Source organism: Grammomys surdaster, unplaced genomic scaffold, assembly GCF_004785775.1.
Source record: "Grammomys surdaster isolate TR1022 unplaced genomic scaffold, NIH_TR_1.0 174, whole genome shotgun sequence".
Classification (NCBI taxonomy): domain Eukaryota; kingdom Metazoa; phylum Chordata; class Mammalia; order Rodentia; family Muridae; genus Grammomys; species Grammomys surdaster.
The window spans coordinates 7,566,961-7,586,004 of NW_021604622.1; the positions used below are offsets into that span (position 1 = coordinate 7,566,961).

The 19,044-nt window shown below is 45.6% G+C and overlaps 1 protein-coding gene across 2 annotated transcripts in view; it reads left to right on the plus strand.

Moving 5' to 3' along the window:
• Mtmr12 (myotubularin related protein 12) overlaps positions 1-13,658 on the plus strand; it is a 67,418-nt gene extending 53,760 nt beyond the window's left edge. For both annotated transcript variants that reach the window (XM_028767656.1, XM_028767658.1), the window contains exons 12-16: positions 1,965-2,035; positions 4,367-4,539; positions 7,252-7,419; positions 8,377-8,538; positions 11,007-13,658. In XM_028767656.1, the coding sequence (XP_028623489.1) occupies positions 1,965-2,035; positions 4,367-4,539; positions 7,252-7,419; positions 8,377-8,538; positions 11,007-11,576 (1,144 nt within the window). In that variant the 3' untranslated portion in view covers positions 11,577-13,658. The remainder of the gene's footprint in view (positions 1-1,964; positions 2,036-4,366; positions 4,540-7,251; positions 7,420-8,376; positions 8,539-11,006) is intronic.
• Positions 13,659-19,044: the final 5,386 nt, after the last annotated feature.

A 19,044-nucleotide genomic window follows, 5' to 3' on the forward strand; every position in this document is an offset into this window, starting at 1 on the left:
GTAGAGGAATTGGTGGATCCCTGGTGTGTCACAGTTAGTTATTCTGAGCTCTAACACTATGACAGAAGACTCTTCTGCTCGCAGTAAGGGTGAGCATCCCCCACCAGGCAGACTGTCTTGGCAGGGCTGAGCGCTGTGCAAGAGTAGGAATGGGAACTCTCACGGCTGCAGGCCGAGGACTGACAGCACATGCTCAGGCAAGTCAGAGCTTTCCATGGGAGCCATGGTCGTCAAAGAGCAGCCTGCAGAGAGATGCAGAGAGAACTCTTCTTAGCCACACTGCTGCTCAGCTCACCCCCTTGTGCTGGTTTCTTCAGTTTCTGGTCTTGCTGTGGCTTACCAGCAAGCTTGGGTTTACATTTCTGCAAGACTTTGTATTTTAATAATCACCTAGGTCATATATCCACAGCTACACACCAGAGCTTTAGTTAGCTATAGAGAAGGGTGACACGATATGGTTTGCAGGAAAGTGGATAGAGCTGGAGATGGTGAGGGTGGAATAAGAAATTGAGGAAGGCAGATCTTCTATGCCTGGGTCTTATATGCAGGCTCTAAATCCATACGTGTATGTTAGACAGTAGAAGCTGGCACTTGAAAGTGAATTAGCTGGGAGATGGAGCACATGCCTTTAATCCCAGTGCTCAGGAGGCTCTGAATTTGAGGACAGCACAGTCTACAGGTAGAGTCCCGAGACAGCCTGAGCTACACAGCGAAACCTTGTCTCAAATAAACAAGAAGAAACCCAGCACTTTGAGGTGGTGGTGGGGTAGTCAGAAGATGGTTACCCTGTCACACACATTTTAAGAAAAGAAGAAGAAAAGGGTATAAGGGAGACCATGAAGGGAGGGGGTGATTCTGAAAAAAGAACAGACAAGACAATTGGGGGAACAAAGCAAGGTACATTTTCTCAAACTGAATCTAGATATCATTTTTCTTACACTCTCGCCAGCCCCTTCATGAGCATGGAAGAATGACTATTTTGGACATGAAGGAGACCAGGAAAGATGGGAGAGGGGAGGGGGAGGGTAGCATGGAGGATGACTGTGGCCAAGAAACAGTGGGTGTCTGCTAATCGTTCCTGTTATTTGGTATGCTAACTAAAAATTCCAGTACAAAAGAAAATGTAACTGGGAGCATCTTTACATTGATTTTATGACTCCATAATGAAATTGTCAGTTCTTGGTGGGTTTCATAAATATTTCATTGACGAAGAGTTCATACATTGAAGTTCCATGTTTGTTGGTGGTGCTAGAGATGGAACAGAGTTCTACATGTGAGCACTAGGCCGTGGAGCACACCCAGCAAGGAGCAGTGTGGTGATCTGTGACATGCGTAGCTCTGTGTGATGGTACCACGGCCTCAACTCGTGGCTCCCTTGTGTCTGTGCTGGACCCTGATTCCTCATTTCTGCCACTGCCTGTCTGTTGAGAACCACCATTCCACTCTGGGAGATCAGACTTGGACGTTTGTCGGTTCTCTGTGTGGAATTATGCAGCATTTATCTTTCTGCACCTGTCTTTCCTTCAAGTTCTTCCCATATTGCTGCAATGATAGAGTGTCCTTTTCTACTGCTGAATAATACTCTAACACACACACACACACACGCACGCACACACACGCAGAGTTGTTCTGTTGTCAATGAACTCTTAGATTACTTCTATGTTTTGACTAGTGTGAGTAATGTGGCAGTGCACGTAAGAGTGTGGATATCTATGCTTTTATCCCTTTGAATAAATTTATGTGAATGTATGTGTCTCTGTGTCTGTGTGTCTGTGTACTTATGTATATCTGTAATTGGTTTCTTAAAGGCAGATGAGTATCAGTGAATGGTTATTATTTCCTTTTCTAGATTTTTAGCATAAAGAAATAAAAATAAAAGAACAATTCAAGTCTCCTCTAAACATCTTGTTTATAGCACCAGGCTCGGTAACTAACGCTCCTGTTCACATCTCTTCCATGTTTAGACGCTGCCTGAAGAAAGCAATAGAGATTACAGAATGCCTGGAAGCGCAGAACATGAACGTCCTCCTCCTGGGTAATAAAGCATGAGGGGAGGTTTTCACCTTCACTCGCTGGGAGTCATCTTTCGTGTATATAATTTACAGAGTGGAATTGTTTCCTTCCCTCCCCCCTCCCTCCTCCCCCTCCCCCTTCCCCCTCCCCCCCTCCCTCAACCTGTAATCCTTTGCTCAGATTTCAGTGGTGCAGTTTACATACAGACGTGCTCACAGCCCAAGAAGGAATTGTTCAGTGTCTACCCAGTAGTCTTTGGGATACCCTTTTACCCAGGGGCCCTGCAGCTACTTAGAGTACTGTTCTTGTCTGTGTGCCGGCAGCTTTCTGTAGTTGCCATAGGAAGGGAAGTGATAGGCTGTGACTTTTCTGTCCTCAGTGTGGTATTTGCTCTGCTTCAGGATGGAACCACTCAGTGTATAAAAGTGGGATAAACCACCTGCAGCAGAGATTGCTGCTGTGGCCTTAGATGTGAACTGAAGCGTTACCTGCTTTTTAGATTTTATTTCAGTTGGTTTTCAGGAGATGGGATCCCGTGGTGTTCCCCATGCTGTCCTCAATTTCTGGGCTTACGTGATGCTCCTGCCTCAGCCTCCCAGTTAATCTGGAAGTACAGGCATGTTCTACCATCCTGGCTTGCTTTGTAGAGGGTCTTAAGTTTCTGACTCTACACTTCATGTGAAATAGTTGTCTCCTGTTTTTCTACCCCTGGTTTTTACCACTTCTGTGGTGCTTGTCTTACTGGAACACCCTAGAGCAAAATGGAAAGTATTCCTCTTCGTGGTTTCTGGACCACCTGGTGCTAGTGCCTTAGCCTTGAGTCCTCTTGTTAAGCCCCTTCCACGAGCAGCACTCTGTGCTTTTCCTTCTACACAATTGCAAACTAATGGCAGCATTGCCTGAAGTGCATTCTTATGAAGACACAAGGAGTGTAGTATTTGAATTGCAAATAGCTAATAAAGACAGATGAGATCTGAGAGACAGGAGAGCCCAGAACCAGATCCACCAATGACAGAGCTGTGCCGTGTGCAGTCTGGTTCTGATGGAAGTGAGATGTCCCCAGAGGTGTGCCATCCACAGAGGAAGAGCACGATTGTCTTCACGATGGAACTCTCAGAGACTGACAGCACTAGAGGACAGATACAAACATCTGTCTCTTAGGCAGAGACGATGACTCAGCCAGTAGCTTGGGAAGCACCAAGTTAGATCTCCAGAACCTTCATTAAACAAACAAAGAAGCCAGTATGGTAGCATGTGCTTGTAATCCCAGCACCAGGGAGGAGGGGACAGGATTCCTCATGCTCAATGGAAAACAAGGCTAGCCTAATCCTAAATTCCAGGCCAGTGAAAGGTCCTGTCTTGGAGGGTAGGAGGAAGGTGGATGGTACTCAAGAAACAACACACAGAATTGTCCTCTGGCCAGGCCTCCACATGTACCGCACGCATGCATGTTCACATGCACACATACTTAGATTTGTGAGTGTTTCTGTCAACCCTAGGTAGTTACTGCGTGGTTGTTAGGGATGACTGTAAGCCTTACCTTTAGTTCTTTGTAATTCTAGGACGCAGGAAGAAGGAGTGCTTACAGCATGACTGTATCTTTAGTTCTCTAACCTGAATGATACTGTCTTCCTTGAGGACATTTTTTAAAAGCAATATGAGTTGGGCCTTTTTGGAAAGAGGAATAAAGAGGAAGCCATGGGGAATGTGAGCCTGGCTTTAGTACCTTCAAACTCTAAGAAGAAAGCATGACTGCTCTAAGTCAGCAGTGTTAGTTAAGTCTGGGACTAGACTTTAGCCTTGTGGATTGTCTGAAGTGCATTCCAGGTGGGCACATGGAGGAACATCAGGAATTCCTTCTGTAGGCTTGGCAAGGAGAAGCAGGCGCCTCTGTGCTCCTCAGACAGAACAGGAGAGAGCCTTGTGACTGAAAGGTCGTTTAGTGCAAAGCAATCCAAGAAGGATGGGGAGTGGAAGACAAGGGTCTGCGTCTGGAGCAGTGAGTGGTGACTCTCCCCCGAAGGAAGGGCAGTAGACGCTATCTGCAGTTAGGCAGGCTATCCGTGCATACATGTTACTGTTCTCTTTTATGGCATCTGTGGGTGCTGTGTGCTAAAAGTTGATTTTTCAGGGCTTTCTTTGTTTAGTAAGCAAATATATGCTTAGCACCCCTATATGCCAGGACCTGTCCTGATAAACCACAAGCAGTCTGTCTCCCTAACTGGCCCTTGTCCTTAGGAAATAACAACAGACTGTGTTCTTGGAAACCCTGTTTTAGTTGTGTGGGGATGAGAGCACTGCCCCTTTAACACTCTGTTCTCCTCCTCCTTGCTGCTGCTGCTGGGCCTTCTAGAAGAGAACGCTTCTGACCTCTGCTGCCTCCTCTCCTCTCTGGTGCAAGTAATGATGGATGCCCACTGTCGAACCAGGACTGGGTTTCAGAGCCTCATCCAAAAGGAGTGGATCATGGGTGGCCACTCATTCCTGGACCGCTGTAACCATCTCCACCAGAGTGACAAAGAGGAGGTGAGTGTCCTCACTGAGAACTGTTGCAGTCCTGGGTAGACACTCCCTCTCACTGGACACTGTCCTTGGATATATGCTTGCCAGGTACAAGGACTTGTCCACAGACACCAAGAAACTGGCCCGTTTGCCTCAGCATGACTGAATGCTTTTAAACAATATGAAATCCTTCCAGGGCCAAAAGAATATCAGTGAGCATATTCAATGTCTTCTAACGTGTGTAGAGTAAGGTTATGTATATGTTTCATACTAGGAGAAATACTGGTTTTGTAACATTTAAAAAATAACTCTGGAAGAGAGAACCCTTCAAATCTCGCTAAATTTAACTTCATAGTGAGTGATATTTCATGTATAAATTTACCACAGAAGGTATCCTAGGCAGAGTACATGTTCCTGTGCTCCAGCTGTCCATTGCTAGAGCCCCTGAAGTGCTGGAGAAGTGGAAAGTCCCAGCCTCTTCTCTTTCTAGTAGTTGTCACTGCTATGTTGTTTGGGATATGGGTTTTTGATGATACTGCCTAAGGTTGGCTTTGAACTCAAGAGTCTTCCATCTCATTATCCCAAGTAGCTGGAATTCTGGGAATACACCACCACCCACCACAGTTTGCTTCCCTTTACATGAATTGCTCAGCCTCTCTATCTGGATTTTTTTTTATGCTTTTATTTTATTTTAAACAAGGTATTACATATTTTGCTGTTGTTGTTGTTGTTTACTTGTTTGTTTGTTTTTCAAGACAGGGTTTCTCTGTGGAGCCCTGACTGTCCTGGAACTCACTCCATAGACCAGGCTGGCCTCGAACTCAGAGATCCGCCTGCTTCTGCCTCCCAAGTGTTGGGATTAAAGGTGTGCACCACCACTGCCAGGCGATCGTGAAGTTATAATCCTGGTTTCATCTCCCAAGCACTGGGATTATAGGCATATACCCCCACCAGGTTTATGTCTGCAGAACCACATCCCAGCCTGAGTTAACATGGAGTTTCTTCTGGATCGTAGTATGGTGTTTTAGGCAACAGCAACACAAACTCCTTAGTTCTCTTTGCTATCTAGTGAAAGGAAAAATGGATCCATTCTTACCTAAGTAAGTCAACTTTAGAGTGAACACACGCCAGGAATGTGAGTTGTGGCTTCTCATATTCTTGATAACTAATCAGCTTGTTTGTCCGTGATACAGAACAGCTTGGCATACATAGCACGCTGTGTGAATAGAGAGCCGTGGATTCTGCTCTTCAGGGCCTGACAGGTTCCTGGGGATACTCGGGCCTCTGTCACTATGCCAGTTTCTTTCAGACCAGACCTATGCTCTTCTGTATGCTATCAAACTTAAGAGAAACCACCATTTCTTAGTCTTGGGAGGGACTTGGAAGAAGTCATTTAAAAGGCTAGTAAAATACACATATTTGATAGGCAGAAAGGGGATACTGTTTGGAAGGATGTGATTTTGCATGTCTTATGAAAGGGAGACTGACAGGCTCTGTATCTTTGTTGGGAAAGAAGCCGAGAAAAGGCCTGTGCTCAGCCCTTTTAGGGTCACTGACACTTGAGACCCCTTGCCCTTACTGTACAGTGGGCTTTCTATGTTTGACATTCGTATATTTAGCTCATATAGGTATATGTCTCTAATCTCAGTGCTTAGAAGATGGACACAGAAGGAATAAACTTCACATTCATCTTTGACTACATAATGAGTTTGAGACCAGCCTGGGATATGTAATACCTTAATGGTATTGTCCATAATATGTAGTATGAAGCCTCTTGAGAACCAGCATGCTGGAGTTCTGAAGGCGAACAGGCTGCTGTGATTTGTGATGTTACTGATGTAGAGCTGGCCTTTTATCCAGTAATTCTTACCACCTTCCTCTTAGCGCTTGTGTGTGAGGCTGCATCTCTGCTCTTGTCGAGGTGGACACTGTCACGTCCGTGGTTTCCCTGTTACAGGATCACTGCTGGATCATAAGTGCAGTACAACTGGGAAACTGGCTCAAAAAAGGACCCAGTTAACAAAGTGCATTTGAACGTAGGGAAGGATCCCATTCTACAGCTTTTGCCTTTGCCTTCAGGGCCCTCCCTGAGTGGTGAAGAGGGGAACCTTCTCCTGCTGAGTCTCCAGCACCATTCCCACCTCTTTTCATGGGGCAGGCAGGAATGCCCCAGTACAGGTTTTCCTGACAAAGTGTAGAATGACAGTCATTATGATGTCCTGATTTTGCAGTTGAATTCTCTGAAAAATAATAGAATTCACTAGCTGGGCATCGGTGACACATACCTTTAATACTAGCACTCAGGAGGCAGAGGCAGGGAGATCTCTAAGTTCGAGGCCAGCCTGGTCTACAGAGCAAGTTCTAGGACAGCCAAGGCTACACAGAGAAACCCTGTCTTCTTGAAAAACCAAAATCAAAACAAAACACCCAACAACAACAAAAGGAATTCACTTAATTGGAGTTCAGAATTAGTATTCTCTCTCACCAAAGCTGATTGCAGCCTCTCCTGTGTTAGTCCAGATCCACTAGGTACTTATCTTTGATAGAGTAGGTATTTAAGATGCTGATGCTAACCCACAGGGACCTGGTCTCCCTCAGAATGTTCATCACTTGGAATAGGTTGTCTGTTTGCCAGAGAGGCAGGGTTCAGAAGCTCCTGATGGCTGTCCACTGATCTGAGGACAGGTCCTGCTGGACCTAGGCTTGCTAAGTAATGTATGTCTTGTTTCCACATAGGTCCCTGTGTTCCTGCTTTTCTTGGACTGTGTCTGGCAGCTGGTGCAGCAGTATCCCCCGGCATTTGAGTTCACAGAGACATACCTGACTGTTCTGTCAGATAGCCTGTATATACCTATTTTTAGCACCTTCTTCTTCAATTCACCTCATCAAAAAGATACTAACATGGTAAGAGTCCTTCTTAAAGAACTCTGTGCCAAAGAAGCTGCATCTCACAGACTCCCTGCATAACCGTGACTCTGAAAGTGACATGTATTCACGGTGTCCCAGCTGTCCCTACCTAGGAAAGTCTTTAGTCCTTGTAGCACACTCTGTTACATACTGTTATCCCAGACGAAGCTTGAAACACATTAAGTATCGAGCCCAAGAGTATATACTGCAAGTATTAAGATAAAAGTTAATTTTGGTGTTTAGGAGTTAAGCCAAATTAAAAGTTATCCTTTTTAAAGGTAGACCAGATGTCCTCTCTTCATTACCTTAATGTCTAGAGTTACTCTAGGGCAAGAATGGATGCCTGGAGAACAAGATAGCTGGGCTTTGGCGTTGCACCTGAAAGCCCTTTGGTCCCGACTCAGCCTGTACTCCAGGTATCTGTTCATCTCTGTGACTTCATCCAACCCTCTCCTGCTTTGTGACTGACTTTTTGAGTTGGTAGATTGTCAAGTCCCAGGAGGAAACACGAACACCGGAAGCTGGTATCTTAGACAGCCCTGGGTTCAGGGACAACCTCAAAGCTTGACAGCTCCATACTCTCAGGCAGGTCACTTGTGTTTTCTTAGCTTCAGTTTCCTCACATGTCAAATACGGGAAAGTAGGGGTTAACTCACAAGGTTATTGTGAAGGAACCCAACCTTAGAGCTGATGCAGACCTCTGGAAATAAGGGCCTTCCACCATCCTCCCTGCTAAGGGTATGAACCCAGCCTTAGAGCTGATGTAGACCCCTGGAAATAAGGGCCTTCCACCATCCTCCCTGCTAAGGGCATCTACCTTGAGAAACACAGTGCCTACACAGGCATTCATTCTCAGTCCCAGCAGCACGTTCTTCCTGAAGCCTGTTTCTGAGAATGTGTGTTTGCGTTCCAGCCATCCCTGGAAGCTGTACTGACCTATGCTTGTTTTGGCAGGGTAGGGAAAGCCTGGATGCACAAAGCAAGCCTTTGACTCTGCTCACCGTGTGGGATTGGTCAGTACAGTTTGAACCCAAAGCACAGACATTGCTCAGAAACCCTCTCTATGTGGAAAAGCCCAAACTGGACAAAGGCCAGCGGAAAGGATCACGTTTCAAAGTAAGATGTGCTGTCTTAACCCCACCCTACCCCCATCCCCACCAGCTCCTCCGTCCCGTATATGTGAGGACAAAGGCTACTTTATGGCTCTCTCTGTTGGCGTGTTACCTCTTCAAGTGGCGTGCAGTTGGGGTCCGTGGTGCCCTGTACTTCAGCCAATCCACCTTTGCTTTAATGAGACCTGTGACTGAGGCTGAGGCTACTGTGATCACAGTTGTGCTGCGTGGAGTTGTACCTCTTGCCCTGTCTCAGTGTGTAAGGTAGACAAAGGGAGCATTGATCAGGAAGGGTTTACCACCAGTTTCTAGTTCATATAGTTCATAGCAAGACTTTTTCTTTGTTTTTAATAAAAACTTTACCATTTTATTTTATATTCATGTATGTTTTACCTAATATATGTCTGTGTACCACATGTGTGTCTGGTGTCCACAGAGCCCAGAAAAAAGGGCATCAGATGCTCCAGAATTGGGCTTATAGTCAGTTGTGAACCTCCATGTGGGTGCTGGGAATCAAACCTGAATCATCCAGACGATCAGTCAGTGCTTTTACCCACTGAGCCATATCTCTCTAGCCCCAAGACTTTTCTTCATAAACCTATGAACTGAGAGTGGTAAGCATTGTGTCAAGTCTGTACTGTCCCCAGCTCTACCTACTCTACTGCATGGGATAGCTGTGTCCCAGTGTCCTGCCGTTGTCATCCTCCAGCTTTGACCTGTGGACTAGAGCTTGCCAGCCTGTACCCTAAACCACAGAAACAAATTCTTATTTTCCTTTTAGATAAATTTGTTTCTGATTTTACTTATTATCATGCCCCAGAGTTCTCTAACTGATGCACAGTTTAAACAGCATTCCTGGTCTGCATTCTGTCACCTAGCCTGGAATCTCTTTCAGATCCCTTAGGCTCTCAGAGCCCATAATGATGGCTGCTCTATACCTGTGCATGTCATTAGTTTTCCCACCGCTGTCCTGCCTATCCTGCCTGATTCTCAGGGCCTCTAGGAGCCTCACCAGTTCCAAGTGTGGGACGAGGTTCTAGTCTAAGGAAGGTAGGATGCAGGTGAGCCATGGCCAGCACTCAGAGACAGTGTCAACTGCTGGGCATTAGACCTGCCATGTCACCTTTTCTGCTGGTAAGAGCAAGACTGCTTGCTGTATCTCAGCCAGAAATGAACTTTTCTGTGGTGTGCTATGCCCCCTGGTGGCAGCCTGCATGTCCTCTGGAGAGCTGGACTAGAGTCACAGAGCTGACTGGTACCTGTGGGGCAAGGAGCAGCTGGGACAGCTAAGTATCCCTTATCTGATGTCCTCACTGTCTCTTCTTATAGACAGTGGCAGATGATGTCCCTCTAGGAGTGGTTGGGAGGGAAGTTTCGAGCCAGAGGACAAGAGGATTGCAGGCTGTGTAACTGAGGCAGAGTGGGGGTGAGCAACATTGCAGGGGCTGACACGAAACTGGCTGTATAATCCAAGCTAGCCTAAGCTCCTGGCGGTCTCTGGCCTCAGCCTCCCAAGCATGGAGTTACAGGCATCAGCCACTGCTTACAGCGCTCCTCCCTCAAGTGAATACCTTGAGAACAGAAGAACTGGCAGAAAATGCCATCTCCTACATTTGTACCCTTTCCTTTGAGCATCAGTGAATCCCCACAACCTCTGACCTATCTTCATAACCCTCTCGTGGTGTACCCAGAATGTAACACCTAGCTTTGTTCCTGAGAAAGCTAGCAAGCAGAAACAAAACTTAAATGTTCTCATGTTTCCTGCTCTGAGCAACCTGTCAAACAAGAATATCTGGCCAAGCGAGCCCATTCCTCTTAGCTACTGCCTCTGCTCCTATTGCCTGTTGCCCTTGTTCAAGAGAGACATGACTTAAGCTAGAGCGCCACTGAGTGCCTGATAAACTAAAAGGTTATTTTGTCCATGGGATAATATCTTCAGTACTGACGCCTTGAAGATGTACAGAACATTCTGTGGTTAAGAGTTCTCAAAATAAAATGAAATAAAATCAGTGCCTGGAGTGATGCACACCTGTAATGTCAGTGATTGGAAGGCAGAAGCAGAAGAATTCCAGTGCTCCTGACCAGACTGGTCCACACAGTGGATTCCAGGCTGGCCAAGGCTATGCCCCAGAACCGTGTCTGAAAAAGCCCTCAAGGCTGGCCTAAATCATTAACTTGTGTTAAGCTGGTTCCTGCAAAGTACTTTGTGTCTGTTGGTACCCTTCTTATCAGAAGGACCAGTCTGTCCCAGCATGCCTTTGTGTTTCTCTCAGTGACTGATGGTGTATCTCATACAGACCACTCACTGCCACCATAACAGGAAGTGCCTCCTATGTGCTGCAGCATGTCTCTAACACTGCTCATAGCAGGATGGTGATGCTCATTAGTAATTACCATTACTATTATTATTTTAATTAAAATAACTGTCACCTTTTCTCCTAACCAGATACTCTCTTGTGTTTTCTTTCAAAGCATCAACGACAACTTTCTTTGCCACTTACCCAGTCTAAGTCATCTCCCAAAAGAGGATTTTTCAGGGAAGAAACAGATCATTTAATCAAAAACCTTCTAGGCAAGAGAATTAGTAAACTTATTAACTCTTCCGATGACCTCCAGGACAACTCTCGAGAGTTCTATGACAACTGGCACAGTAAGCCCACAGACTACCACGGCTTGCTGCTGCCTCACATCGAGGGGCCAGAGATCAAGGTGTGGGCTCAGCGCTATTTACGCTGGATTCCAGAAGCCCAAATCCTGGGTGGTGGCAGAGTGGCCACTATGGGCAAACTCTTGGAGATGATGGAGGAAGTGCAGAGCCTACAGGAGAGGATAGAGGCAAGGCACCACAGGCAGGAGCCCGTCCACGCCCAGGCACCCAGCCTGCTCAGGAACTCTGCCCGCCTGTCCTCCTTGTTCCCCTTTGCGCTGCTCCAGCGACACTCGGCCAAGCCTGTCTTACCCACCAGTGGCTGGAAAGCTTTAGGAGGTGAAGATGACCTGGCCAAACGAGAAGACGAGTTTGTGGACCTAGGGGACGTATGACCTGTCTCCTCAGGGACTGTGAAAGAGGCACACTGTGCGGTGGGACAAGCCCAGTGCTGTGGAGGAGAGAGCAGAGGCTTTCGGGAAGAGCTTATTCTCCTTTCTCCACAGTTCTGGAAGACAGCACAATGAAAGCCATGCCTCTGGTATGCATAGGAGGGAGTTCCTACTTGACCTGTCATAGGATTCGGGTCGTTTCCTGACATCTGTATTATATGTACACAAAATGGCTCCTGGCCAGGCTGCGGTGAGCTTCCTTCTGTTTCTTCTGTGCCAAGATAATTAGGTAGCTACTTCGAACAAGAGCAAGGGCAGCCCTCTTTGGGTCTCTAAGTGGAGAGACAGTGGTATTAAGAAATGTGCTTTGACTTAAACCATATTCCTTGACTTTAACCATACACACACACACACACACACACACACACACACAGCACATAGAAAAGTTGGACAGTTCTGCTGGTGTCATCCATCCTAACACTCAGTCCCTCCTTCCTGTAACAAGGCACAGGGTATGGCAGGGCAGCCACCTTCCCTTTTCCTTTGCTGTCATTCCCACCTTTCCTGTCCCGTGCATTCTGTGAGTCCACCTGGGTGCACATCGTCCCAGGGTCCTGCTGCTGTGACCTGTTGAGTAAGCTGAGGGCAGTCCTCTGTCTTCCACAGGGGGCTCACTCCTTGGAGCCCTCGGTTTGGACCACACACACTTGGGCCATCCACTGGTCCCTTGCCTTCCCCATTACCCTCACAGCTGCTGGGGCACGCAGGTCAATTTGAATGTGGCTTTCACAGGAAAGCAGTCGTGTCAGAGCAATTATCACAGGATGCCTCAGTGATTTAAAAAGCCATAGAAAAAACTCAGCTCTGCCTAGTCAACTTGGATCTGCTGTTTTAAAGTTATATATTTTTTTAATGTTTGAAAGCATACTTTATAAGGCTCAGTCCTATCATCATTCTCAACAGAGCCCTGTCCAGTCCCACAAAAGGCGTGGTGAGTGGGAGTCGGGGAGGGGCCTCGTTGAGACTGCCTCAAGTGTTGGCCTTTTATCTATATTTGCTGGTCAGGAGAGGTCCTGTTGAGGACATCTCTGTTTCTCATGGGCAATAAGGCATTTTGAACCTTCAGAATCCTTTCTGATTGCACTGAATCATCTTTGATACATAATGATCCTTTTCCTCATCTCCCTCCGTAATAACGCACAGTCCTGGTTAGTGTGTCTGTGTCTTCGCGCGGTGTGTTGAGGGGAGGTCAGGATGTGTGTCTGGGGCCAAATGCACTCAGTCTCGGTTGCCTTAAGAGTCTTTGAGGCCAGGTCCGTGCTAGGCTTGCACTAGGAATTGAGGACACGCCGGGTCCTTAGCTCCCTTCCCTTGCATTCCGCGGGCTCTCCGCACTGGCACTGACCACTGCGTCCTCAGCCTCTGCTTCCCAAGTCCTCAGCGGAGAGAACTATTTTTGTTACCTTATTATAACGTGAGTATTTATATGGGAGCCTCTACAGTCTTAGTGATTTTCTTTCCAAAACATACCTCTTGTGATGTTTTATACTTCACAAAGTATGGTTTAAAGGCACAAGGTCATGACCCTTGTTATAGCAGTTGAATGTGCATTGAAATATTTTTCTATGTATTTTTAAAAATCACAATAGAAAAAGTAAACAAGCTGTTGCAGCCTGTGCAGTTATGACAACTTATGTATTTATATTTGAAGCAAGATTTCTATAACTTGTATTTGTGTACAGAACTTCCCGTGGGTTTATATATTGTGTATTTTTATTCAAGACTGAGATGTGGATTATGCTTAACATTAAAGATAAAATAAGACCATTTGTTGAAAACACACTGTGCAAGTTTGGAAGTGTCTGTTAATAATTTACTGTATATAATACTTGCATTTGTTTATACCTCCAAGTTTTTACACTGAAGATAAACTAGCTTTAATTAAATTTTTAAAATGTAAGGAAATAAGCTGTTTGACTGAGTCAGTTTAAATGTGCAGTTTATTTTCTGGGTGTTAATGAAAGTTTATACCTGTCTCACTGCATGATAGCTGACTGAAGAGATTAAAGCACAACTTTGAAGCAGCGTCATGACTGATGTGCGCGGTCTGACTCCTGGTTTACCCTTCTCATTCACTCAGGACATGATAGACGACGTGTCCTGGGTTCTGGCAGGCCCTACTGCAGACAGAGCCCTGGGAAGCTCAAGGCTGTACTTTCCTGGAGCTCCCATACTGCCATTCTTTTCTCCTCTCTGTGTATATGTGTGTGTATGTACATGTATGAACACTCATGTGGTAATAAGCAACAAGCATCCAAACAAATACTTAAAATTCCAAATGATGATCAAATGTTTTGAAGAGGTAGAGGAGCTGGTCACCAAGCCTTGTGACCCTAGTTCAGTCCCCAGGACCCAACAGAAAGAACTGACCCCTGTAGGTTGTCTTGTGACCTCCACACATACCCTCTTGTCTGTGGTCCCCAGACAAAATAAATAAATGTGATGTCTAGTGATCTGAAGAAAAGGTAATTGGGGTTTAGGAGCCCTCCAGGGTGAGCGAAAGAAAGGGCTTTTGTGTCCTTGGGAGTGAGCTAGTGCAGTGTCTTTGCTCTGTGGCGGTCTCAATTTTGTTTCTTGATGGAAGGGATCTGAATACATAAAGCTGAGAAACTGTTTTGTTTTTCCTTCCAGATGTGAAAGGTGAGCTTGTCCTGAGCAGATGACCTAGAATAGAGTTTTACGTAGTTTATTTTGTTTAGCACTGAGTTGGAGCATGTTGCTTGTTTTGTTGTGAGTTCTGTCTCTTTGACCTATCCCACCTCCAGATCCGGCTTCAGTGCCTTTGCTGGTCCACACCTAGGACACCCTTCCTATTCTGGCTTACCTCCTCTCCTGTGTCCAGAAAGCCAGCCTTTCTTGAGATCTCCTGGAATCTAATAGGCTCTTGTTGCCACTCAGACTTATTTTATAGAGACTGACTGACTTTTGTTTGCATGAGTGTTTGCCTGCATGTGTGTTATATATGTGTACCACGAGTCTGTCTGTTACCTGCAGAAGTAAAAAAGAGGCCATCAGATCCCCCTGAACCCGAGTCACAGGTTGTTGTGGGTGCTAGGAACTAAACCCAGACCCTCTTTGAGAGCAGCAAGTTTCCTTAACCACTGAGCCATCTCTGTAGCAACTCTCCCTCAGCCCCCTTCCCAGACTTCTGTCTTAGATATCTGTGTTAGATTCTTAACTGGTTAAGACCCTGGAGAGTCACAACTTTCTTATTCCTCCATCTCTCAGCCTTGTACAATCTGCAGTCTCTCAGTTTTGTTCCTTTCTTGGTTTTGGCCAAGGGTGTGGAAAACACTTACTGAAGGGATACAATGGAGCATTTCCTGTCAAGAAAGAAGGAGAATGGGAAATGGTTCCTGTTGAGAACTAGCCCTGTGCTTCGCGTCTCCTCCTGTCCGTTTATGGGACAGACTGTAGAAACAACCTGCCTAAAGCCCATTTTCTGAGCTCCTCTGGTCATAGTCAACGAGACTGTTAAGGCTATGGTTACACCATTACTGTGGCTCATATTTGTAATGCCATCCTTGGGGCAGGACAGATTGGAGCCAAGCATCTGGAATCGCGTGCACATGCACGTACACAGAACTTCAGGGCTTGTGTGTGCTGCCATTTCCAGAGAGCTTTAACTGAGATAGGAGGACCCACCTTGAGTGTGGGCTGCAGTAGTCAATGGGCTGGTGGAACCTAGGCCGAATTAAAAAGAGAAAGGCAGCCAAGCACCAGCCATCCCTGCTTTCTGACTGTTCACACCTGTCCAGCCACCTGATGTGCTTGCTGCCATGATGGCCTTGTACCTTCAAACTGTGAGCCGAGATAAGCCTCCCCCCACCCCCACTTTTTGATTGGGTAGGGAGGTATTTTGTACTAGCATCAAAGACACTAATAGATCTATCAAGAATCTCCCAACACCCCCTGCTGAAGTTCATACACCACCCTGGAAAAGACTAGGATAGGAAAAGGAGAAGGGTCCTGTTTGGCTGGATTCCCGTTTGCCAGAGCCATATCCTAGTGTTTATGGGTGAGATTGAGAGCCTGACTGACCAGGGTAATGTAGTCAGTGTTTTGTGTGTAATTTGCATGTCATTTGAATATTCAAGAAAGTATCTTGTTCAATTGATGGTTTAATGCTTTAACGACAGACATTAGTAGCCTACTTTAGATCATAGTCTTGTCTTCAGTAATTAAAGGGTATGAAGTGTATAGTCATGGAAATTGTGAGCCTTTTGGCCACTTACAAAAAAACTTTATAGTCTTATAAGACAAAAACAAAACCCTCTTCACAGCCGGGAGATGGCAGCACACAACTTTGATCCCACCCACCACTTAGGAGGCAGAGGAAGGCAGATCTCTTGAGAGTTTAAGGCCAGCTTGGCCTATAGAGTTCCAGGATAGCCAAGGCTATACAGAGCCTAATTTGAAAAACAAAACAAACAAAACAAAAACATACGTGCACACACACATACCCCCAAAAAACCCACCCCTTCACAGTAGTTTGGGCCTGGTGAGGGCAGTGCTCACTGAACCCCAGAACAACAGGCACAGTGCATGCCTTTCCTGGGTAGGGAAAGAATGCAGGCATGCCACAGTTTATCCCTGTGGATACTACAGTTGTTTCAATAAGGGGACGAACGAGCCTATGTCCAAACTGATCTAGTTTGTAGTTGAATCTGCTGAGATTTCCAGGGATTCAGGTGGAGACAGGGCTGGATAAGAAAGGACTCAGTGATGTTCTGAAGTAGCAATGGCTTACGCAGTGTGTGCACCTTTAATCCCAGCACTTGGATGGCAGAGGCAGGTGGATCTCTGAGTTACACACAGAGTTCTAGGACAGCCAAGGGCTACACAGAGAAACACCCACCCACCACCCACCCCACTCCCCGCAACTAGGGGGAGTGGGCGGGTGTTTCATTGTACTTAAATTTACATCAAAACAACAGAACAAAGAGACTTGAGGTTAACTCAGTGGTAGAATACCCCTAGCTTGTGAAAGACTCTGGATTCAATCTCCAGCAAGTGAAAAGAAAGAGGAAAGGTGAAATGGGAAAAAGTAACAAAGTAGCCATTTGTCTGTCTGATGGTTCTGAGTGTGATGTCCGGAGTTACTTTGTGACAGTTGGAAAACTAAGCTGGGTTTAAGGACACCAGGTGGCTGCTTGCTAAAACAAGTGATCTAGAAGTAGCAGTTGGGCAGTATATGTGTTTACAGTACTTTCTTTATGTTTCTGTGTTAGTTGATAGGCATTTCCTTTGTTTCTTTTGAGACAGGGTCTCACTATGAAGCCCTCACAGACCTGGAACTCACTATATAGACCAGGCTGGCCTCAAACAGAGATCTCCCTACCTCTGCCTCCCAAGTGCAGGGATTAAAGGCGTGTTCCACCATGCCTGGCTATAGGTTTTGTATTTGAGAAGTTTCTAACTTAGGAACAAGTTTAAATCCTCTGAGAAATAATTGGAGACACAGGAGGGAAAATATAGACTATAGTATTATATTGTTCATTTAAGAAAGAAGAGATGCCTCAGCCTTATCAAGCTACCTGGCCCCAGAAGGAATTCAGAAAAGAGGAAAGTGGTCATGTGGTCATTTGGAAGTTGAGGAACAAACTAGAATGTTTATCCACCCCCTCCCCTCCCAGCCCTTTCCTCTATTCTCTTGGTCTCTCTGCATCATCATCTGCTGTCTAGACTACGGGTCTCGACTTTTCCACCTCTGCTTCTCTCTTGTCATGTCCCCATATACTTTCAGTGATTCGTCTTAAGGTAATCACATATTTTTTGGCTTGAATTTTTGTGTGTGTGTGTGTGTGTGGATATATCCATTAAAACTCTGACTTGCTATTATTTAAGGTACAAAGCATTTTATATGTGTGTCAAGGTAGACATTAAAGACGCTGTTTGGTCTCAGTCCTCATGGGCAGAGGAGCCTTTTCTTAAAATGTTCTTGGTCTCTCTTGAACAGCTGGGTCTCTCATCTGCTCAATCTCCAACAGAAATTATTTTCACTATAACATTCAGATTTCTGGTGAAGAGAGTTCTCAACTGGCTCTGTTTGGGGGCCCAGCTACATGGAGGATTCTGTTCCCGATGAAGTTTTCTGTACATCTTTGATTTCATAGAGAGACTTTGAGAGCTATCTTTTCATATCACCAAGTCATCCTTTGTTTTGTATTTTACTAAAAAAAAATTATTTATTTTATGTATATGAGTACACTGTAGCTATCTTCAGATGCACCAGAAGAGGGTATCAGATCCCATTACAAATGGTTGTGAGCTACCATGTGGTTGCTGGGAATTGAACTCGGGACCTCTGGAAGAGCAGTCAGTGCTCTTAACCACTGAGCCTTCTCTCCAGCCCTCTTTTTTAATTTTTTAAAAAGATTGATTTAATGTATGTGAGTACACTGTCACTCCCTTCAGACACACCAGAAGAAGGCATTGCTTCCCATTACAGGAGGTTGTGATCCACCATGTGGTTGTTGGAAATTGAACTCAGGACCTCTGGAAGAGCAGACAGTGCTCTTAACAGCTGAGCTATCTCTCCAGCCCTCTTTTTAAATTTTTTAAAATTTTTTTATGTACATTAGTGTTTTGCCTGCATATATGTCTGTGTGAGGGACATATCTTGGAGTTACACACAGTTGTGAGCTGCAGTGTGAGTACTGGAAACTGAACCCGGGTCCTCTGGAAGAGCAGTCAGTGCCCCCAACCACTGAACCATCCTCCAGCTCCCTGATTCTCACCTTTTGTAACAGTTCATGTATTTCTCCAAGTTGATGCTGGCATTGGCCTTATGAGAGGCAACAGAATACAGCTGATAAGGACCTGGGCTCCCAGAAGCCCAGTCCCTGAGTCCAACCCCCTGTTTTGTAACTTATGAAGCTTCACCTCACCTTGCTCTCAGTTTCCCGTGTGTGAATGCTCATCATTTGTGAAACCCAACTCTGGGAAGCTCTAGAGGATAAAAGTAAGTTCATGTAAAGTGTCTATTATGAAGTAAATGCTTAATACATTTAGCTTTTATTATAGAGTATATTCATGAAAATTTCTATTCCAGAACAGTTATCAGTGATGGATTCTGGACAGGAAGTTCCAAAGGCATCTATAAAATATAAGCACTTCAGGTGTTGACAAAAATCTACCCCAGGACGAGAGGGATTGGGGCCTAGAGAGGTGTTCAGTGGTTAAGAGTATTTACTGCTCTTCTAGAGGACCCGGCTTCAATTCCCAGCACCCATATGGCGGTTGACAACCCTCTGTAATTTCAGCTGCGGGATTCAATGCCTCTGGCTTTTAAGGACACCTACACTCCTGTGCCCATACCCACATGCAGACACACACAACTATACCATACCCCACAGCCCCTAAAAAGCAACAGACTAGACAGGAAGCCATCAAAGAAAACTCTTTTTAA